The sequence below is a fragment of the Hylaeus volcanicus genome, chromosome 1 (assembly GCF_026283585.1).
Source record: "Hylaeus volcanicus isolate JK05 chromosome 1, UHH_iyHylVolc1.0_haploid, whole genome shotgun sequence".
Lineage (NCBI taxonomy): Eukaryota > Metazoa > Arthropoda > Insecta > Hymenoptera > Colletidae > Hylaeus > Hylaeus volcanicus.
This window is the reverse complement of record NC_071976.1, coordinates 25,511,394-25,519,429: the sequence shown is the minus strand read 5'-3', so window position 1 is coordinate 25,519,429 and position 8,036 is coordinate 25,511,394. Positions and strand designations below refer to the sequence as shown.

Here is an 8,036-nt window from a genome sequence, read left to right as displayed (position 1 = left end):
AGAGAGAGAGAGAGAGAGAGAGAGAGAGAGAGAGAGAGAGAGAGAGAAATAAAACGCGATACCGGATTCATACGTGAGCCTGGCGCTTATTTCATTTCCGTCGCGTAGTCGTTATCCCCTTTTTTTTCCAAGAGACAGGCTCCGTGGACTAGATGACCGCACAAAAGACGGATTAACCGGTTCGTCTGTTTTTCCTGTTCCTTTTTCCGAGTCCAGGAATAACGGGGAAACGCGGGGAACCCCGGAGAAGGAGAAGGAAGCGGCAGCGGTGGTGTGGGGAGGCGAAAGGAAAGAATCCAACGTAGCTTTAGAGGGATTTGCTAATGCACCTGTGCTACGCGTTTGTTTTTATTAACTTTTAATCTCCTTTGTTCCGCGCGGGAACGTTCTTAATTCGTTCAACGGATGGCGATTGTCCCCCTTTCTCGCCACCCTCGTGTTGATTTCGTCGATTTTATCCACGACGGAGAAATTACGGATTTCATCGGAACTGTTTCAGCGGCCTTAATTATTTAAGCCGCGCCCGGCACTTTCGCGCTCGCGCGGATACCACTCGTGCTGCATTATTCCGATTTTACGCTCGGAAGGTGCGCGATCTTGCCCTCGGATACGCTCGAGGGGTCAGCTCTCTCCGAATCGACGGGAATATTGTTTTCACGGATGAAGATTAGTCACGGATCCTCGTTATGAAATATGTGCCAATGGATGCAGGCATTTTTTAGCGTCGCGTATCGACAGGAGGTCCTGAATTGATTTAATGCAAGTACTCATGAATCCTGATACTTGATTCGCTGGCGTCTTTATGCGAGGTGACTCGAGAACGATGCCTGATAATTCACGGATATATTTTACCCATTGGTGTTGAGAAAATGTTATCGCGTTACTTCATATCAATTAACACGTTAATCGCCACGTCACCCATGTATGGGTGACAGTACGTTTTACTAAAGAACTAAAAAAATCTAATTTTTTTTGTTGGGCGAAGCCCACCCAACATGCACCAGGAAATTAAGCTCCAAACCTACTCAGAAATTATTTTCGTAACATATTTTACCATTTTGTTGGTATATAAAAATGTATTATTCATGTGCACAACGTCATCTACGATATCTCTTTACAATAAGTAATCGGAACAATAACATTCCTTACCTAATTGGCCAATAGAGTTGGATTCCTAGTATTAAAACTTAGATTTATGAATTCTAGGCATCAAAAACTACTAAATGATAAAAAAAAGAGTCAATCATTTTTAGTTCCCCGAAGTAAAGTTTACCCTCTGAAAGTGGAGCATCGCTGAGAATGAATTTAAATGAGATTCATGAATTTTTATGAAGTTACAAAAACGAATACCACGATGGATGTTTGATTAAGTAATCTCCAATAGTCGTAAGGTAATATTAAATCCTAGCAGAAATTTTCAAGAATATTTATCTGGCAGTCAACGTGTTAACAATCTCAATTTCGTAGAGTCAAAGAAATCATGACAAGCATGGAGTCCAAATGATGTATACGTATGACAACTAGTAAATGTTATCGTAACGCGAACAAAGAGCTCGACACATTCCGCGAAAATCGAAGCCAACGGAAAACAAGGGAAGAGCGCCAGGCCGAATTGCTAAGCGTCAACAAAAAATAATCGAAAACGACGAGCGCGAAACGACAACAAAAAAAAAAGATGGGGGGGAAAAAGGAGCAAGGCGCAACACGGACGGGAATGGGGAAAACTCGTGAATGGAAAAGACAGGGAACCAAGGGAAGCTGGAGGTGCGACGGAAAAACTGAGAAACAGCGAGGGTGGAACGTGAAGTTAAATGGAGCAAGAAACTGCGACTCCTTGCATGCGAAAAATTCGCGAGACTTTCAACGACGTCTGCTCCAAATTGTGAGACGAAATATCACCTGGGATGGGGCAACACCGTACCGCCCCCCCGGCTCGATTCAATTACGCAAACGTAATTCTCCCGCGGGCGTGCATTATGAAGGTCTTTAGGATCGGGTTAGAATTCCGAATGGCTCTTAAGACTGCGAGATTCAATGGTTTATTTGACGAGTAAAGGAGACGGAGACTTTATTCGGAAGAATTCAACGGCAATTGCTGAGAAATTCAAATAACCGAACGCAGAATTTCGAGACCCCGGTTCGCTCTTAACGCGGGTAAAATGTGGAAATTGCCTTTCTTACCTTTATTTGACTTTTGCCAGCGTCTTTACGCGAGGTGACTCGAGAACGATGCCTGGCAATTTACGGAAATATTTCATCCATCACTGTTGAGATAATGTTATTCCGTTACCTCGCACTAACAAACATTCTCAATTTCGTAGAGTCAGACGAGCCATTATTCGGTTGTTCAGACTCTTTGTTTTAGAATTATCCTCAACGCGATCGAGGGAACGCTATCCCGATTTCGTTTCACTTTTATCAGACGTATAAGTTTATGAATTTAAATAATTTCCACTGCTAAATTAGATACTCAATTTTCTGTACCATCTAGCAGTAGTTTTCTATTATTCTTACTATAATCGACACAGTTGATTCGAAAAGTACATTTATGCTTCCATCGGATACGAAAACGGTAGTTCTGCACCAGCCTGATTTAATACACTCGACTTTATCGCGAATGTCTGCGAAAGTTGAAGTATAAAAATGTCGACGATCCCGCAGAGAAGCGAGATCCAGGAGAAAAAGTGAATAATAAAAGGCCAGCTAGAAGGAGAAAAAAAAACCCGATGGAAATCAGAGGTGATACGGACAATTGAAGCGTAGGACGACGCAGGAAGTTTTCAGTTTCACGCGAAAGTTTGAACGTAAGAACCTAAACGGAATCGCTGGTAGATAAGGAAGGCAGTCGAATCGACGTTATCGAGTAGAGAGTTAATGAGCATTACGCGATAAAAACATTCCTGGGTGGGGGAGGGAGGGAGTCGAACAGCTTCGGAGCAGGAATTTAGCTGTCGCTTAAAGCATTAAATTCCAAGTTTAATAAGGGCTTTGTTTGAATCAGTTTAAAGAGCCAAGATCAATGCTGCCTATATGAAACTCAGATTTCTATATCTGACTGGTTTTCAGATCGCATTCGATGATAATTCTTGTAATACCTCGAACATTGAGGCTCAAAATTGTTGTAATATTAGTTATATACGACACGTGTACTTAAAAATACTTTGGTAACTTTAATGAAAATGAAAGTTGGTGTCAGAAATTCTAATAAACCTGAGTTGGCTTGTTAATCGTGGTGTGCTTTATTATACGGTACTTGTGTTACGTTATTTTATATATCTATCTATCTTCGTATGAGATCATTTCGAAGTGTCTAAAAAGAGGAACCATAAAATATAATATTCATGAATCAAAGACACAACGTGGTATGGTGAAATATACCACAGATCGAAAAAGAAATATAAAAATACCACGGGGACAAAGGTCGAAAATAAAACATGCTGTACCTACATATTTCCAACCGATACATGTTTGTTTGCGTGACTTGCCAAAGCAAACGTGAAATTATTTAAAGCTCCGCAATAATTTTGTTTCTCGATCCTTGGTTATAGAAAATTCTTATCCTTTTATCTATCGAGTAACGTTAAATTTTTAATTTCGAAACCTACAATTCTAAATTAGATAAAGCTTCGTTACAATCGAGAGTCCATTACATTCGTCTGCCGAGGAAAACGCGAACCAAGAGTTTCTCAAAGTAAATTATTGCAAATAATAATTTTTGCTCGAACTACCAGAGCGTTGTTGGATCAGTTCCCCGCATACTTCGCCAATATAAACATTCGCACTTTGCCGTTAATTATCTGGTTCGTCAATGACGCACGTTTTCCTGTTTACCGTTGCAGGACGGAGGAACGGAGTCCTGTTACAGGGCGGTCCTGAGCTTCGACACGATCCAATGGTCGCACGCTGGCGAATGGTTGCTGCTGGTGCGCTCGTCGGAAGGGATCACGGACGCTTCCGTTCTGTTGAACGTGACACGGGCCTCCGAGTACAGTCACGCTCACTTCCGGTCAACGAGCCTCACTTGCCTGTCGCTTTGTCTGGCTCTGGCCATCCTGCAGGAGCACCGACGCTGAGGGCCAGCCATCAGATTGCGCGAAAACGCTCTTTCTCGGAACGAACGATAGAATCGAACGCGGCCATCCTCTTCGCGCGACCACAGGGGAAGAGGTCCGTCAGTATTTCCGAAACTATGACGATTGTAAATAATATATAAAAAAAAAAAAAAAGAAACGAAGAAGCCAAAGGGAGAGAATTAACTGTACGACAGAAACGAATATTAACTCTAGGACGTCGAATTCAGCGTGGAGTTCGATGAAAGGCGCGAAAGGTGTTCCGCATTTTTCTTTTCTTTTTTTTTTTTTATGGACACTAGAACTACCGAGAGTAACAAATATTATTATACATGGTATAGTAGCTTTGAAATTAGGGGTGGAGAGGAGCGAATCGATTTACGGATATAATTAATTACCTATTTCGATGAGGGTCGAAAAATGCGAGGGTAAAAGGGATGTTGGTGAATGAATGATTCGAAAATGAAGTTTGAAATGGATGGGTGAGTTTTGGGACCCAATTGGTAGTTCTGATGTTGCGCGAGAAGCCTTTCGTCGACCCTGTCGTTGTCGAGACGATCGAAGCTTCCGACTACGACGATGATCCGGCCTCGACGTTCCTCAATCGTGGATCTCGTCGCGAGATATTTCGGATACTCTTGTCTTAGGGGTTTTCTAGCTGATAAACGGCGATAAGTGTAGATCGGGGGCCGGCAAACGATAATTCGAGGTCGCATCTGGCCCCGTTAGGTATGTGGATTTTATGTATTTATCGAGGGAACTTGTGCTCTTCGCTGGCGTGTTATAAAAAAAAAATCGAAAAATCTCAAAAAACTGTGTAAATGCAACTGTATCCCGTACTTACATATTGATAATACAAAAAAGAAACTGTATAAATTTCCTTCTTCAATCTCGTATGTAATTATGTAGATAATTTCCTCGATATTGGCTCTTGGGTCGCGAAGCTCAAAATTTGTACTATTCGGCCAATATCCAAAAGATTTGCCGGCCCCTGGTATAGACGATCGAATCGAGGTAGCGACCGTGTATGTTTATTTCATCGATATCACGTTTTAGTTTCATTGTTGACAGCCTTTATTCCTTGAAACGGGAAGCAGACGAACCGAGGCGCGTTTATCGATGATCTTTCTCTAGTATTAACCCTTATGTCGATAATCAGAAGTTTTACGTTACGTCAACAACCAGGATATTTCCCTATTATTATTTAATCAACAGGGAACTTCCTTAACCTACTTTGGGAATAAATAAAATACTTATTTATCCTTAACGACGTTCTTCTCAAATGTATCGTTGCAAAAATTACACCTCTTTTTAATGACACTATTTAATTTGTTTCTATAAATCAATCTGTTGCAAGGAATCAGTTTATAATAGCAACAGGGTAATAAAAATTGTTCAATTATATAAAACTTCCTTTGCAATTTTTTCTATCTCCGCGTCGAACTGTCTGACTAGGTAACTAGAACAATCTTATATAGAAGTAACAACCTTATAGGTACTGGGTTATCCTGGACATTCAATGTGTAGCTATGAACCACCGAAATATTTGAAGAAAAGTTGCTACGACTTCTAGAGCATTGGCATAAGGATTAAATCAGAGAAACACGGCGCCATTGGCCGAGGAAGACGTATCGTTGCGCGATGGTAAAGGACAGTGTCTAAAAATTGCCATTCTTGGTACTTCTTAAAAAAGAAAAATTATTATATAGCACCTGCACATCCTTGACATTTATATCGAATTATTATAACTCCTTGAATTTTCCAATCAAACTCTGAAATCTTCTAGTGTCTTGAAATAATTTTAGTTTCCAAACAAGTCCTCAAACTCGATCACAAGAAGACCAATCATTAAAATAAAATCTACCCAATTTGTATCTCTATCTCACCTCAAATATGGTAAAAATCGTTTTACTTAAAAATGATAAAAATTTAAATTTGCAATCATCCCTTAACCACGCAACCTTCAAGCATGATTAAATGTCCTTGGTATCAAATTCCAATCCTCCACCTGTCTAATACAACCCCCCGCCCCCCCCCCAAAAAAAAAGTGATTAACCGTTTACTAACTAAGTGAAACTACTCAAGTTTCTTGATTTCTTGATATGTGTAACACGCTAAATAAAAATTTTTCTTTTTCACTAACCGCCGGAAATGGCCATTCTTCGACGTTGTCCCCAGCAAACTGATTGTCAAGCCTCCGATTGGCTCTCCCAGCGAGAGGAATCGCGGGACGCGGGGCACGTGTAAATATTTGTATAGTTTATTTGTAAGGTAACGACGACGTGCGACTAGGAAGGGAAACCCGTGGTGCCGGTGTGAGTCGAACAGGAGACCAATTTTTCATTCCTGTTTTCGCGGAACGACGTGCGCCAGAAACGAGCGAACGTCGCTTCGTTCGACGCGTGTAATTGTTTCACGACGACGGGGAACAATAGTTTTCCAGGACGTGCGAGGCGAAAACGAAAGACGAGCGACGCGAACGCGGCATGGGACACCGAAGCGCGAGGAAAGTCGAAGTTGAACGAAACGATACAACAAACAAATAAGAGGTATTCCCGAAAGAAATAGGAAGATTAAAAGAAGTACATTGTTGTATATTATTTTAGGTAAGTAGTACTAAATAGCGTGTATATAGTGATTGTAAATGCATAGGCTATCGTACACCGACGGCTATGTATAACGAATTATACAGTGACGCTGTTAGAGATATATTTATTATTCGTTGATATATTTTTATAAAGTTTTATTTAGCCATAAGTTCTCGTTCGCCTTCCCCCCCCCGGATGTCGTATATCGATCATCATCGTTAATTTTCACTCTTTCGCGGGACAAGCAAGGGCGAGGAAGAGGTTTCAGTTTTCAACGTTTCAAATGAGGATCGTTAACAATGACCTGCGCTCTCTGTACACTTTCCCCAAAAACCCCCCTCAACTCCCTCCCAAGACGAACGTCCTAAATGAATTTAAAAAGAAAAAAAAAATAATAATAATAAATAAAAGTTGACGGTGGCTGTATTTGTATTTAGGGAGAAATGACGAAGCGGGAGATAAGGAGAAGAACATTTGCGTGAAAGCGTGTGACATCGTTGTCCTCCGTGGATTTACCGATTGTATAATCGTATAATCGTAGCGTCTCGTTTCGATCGTTCCAGTTCCTTCAGGATGAATAATATCGTTGCGTGAAGTATCCGTGGATCGCGGTGGTTCCTAATTTTTCTAACGCGTACCGGCTGCAATGCATAGCATCGTTCGAACGTTCGCCTAATTTGCACCTATGGTCGGTATTGCTCATAGACACGCGAGACGAAATTTACCTGGTAAATCCTTTGATGTATCATTTAGTCTACGCGATGGATCAGACGTCTCTTTTTATCGTTTCGTTTCTCCTTTGTCGAATTGCTTAGGTGTTACAAATAAGCAACGTGATGTAATCGTTGTACCCCATGACGCCTAAAAGTCCAATAAATGATATTTACAATACTCGTGTGTTCTTTTGTTAATCAATCATTCTAAAAGGTCCGGAAGAAATGTGTGTTTAAGTAGGATAAATTATGAGGTCGATACCTCTTGTTTCCTTCTGGTGTATTATTAAATAAAATTTCGGGGATTAATTAAATCTGCTTTTGTTCGATTTTACATTTTGTTTTCTTTTAATTAGGCTAAAAGGTGAGTACTTCTATTCGTATCTATCATTCTGAGATAAATTAAATTAATTTGATTGTTTTGCTCTTTTAATTACAAAATGTGTTTAGGAATAAGATTCCTTAACAATTTTTAAAACAAAACTGAACAAATTTTATATCGACTAAAGAAAATTGCATTCTTAATCCCAACCACGATAAATGCAATGAATTCGATTAGTAAGATACAGCTGAAGCTTCTATTTATGCAAAGTGACAAAATCCATGGATGGTTAACAGAAATTAGGTCTTTAAAATAATGGAAAATCAATCATGCAGACCCTTCT

At 40.3% G+C, this 8,036-nt stretch overlaps 1 protein-coding gene across 1 annotated transcript in view; it reads left to right on the top strand.

The window, feature by feature from the left end:
• LOC128882458 (B-cell receptor CD22) overlaps window positions 1-7,549 on the top strand; it is a 451,951-nt gene extending 444,402 nt beyond the window's left edge. Inside the window, exon 11 of the mRNA XM_054134062.1 lies at window positions 3,840-7,549. Coding sequence (XP_053990037.1) covers window positions 3,840-4,073 — 234 coding nt within the window. The 3' untranslated portion in view covers window positions 4,074-7,549. The remainder of the gene's footprint in view (window positions 1-3,839) is intronic.
• The last annotated feature ends 487 nt before the right edge of the window (window positions 7,550-8,036 follow it).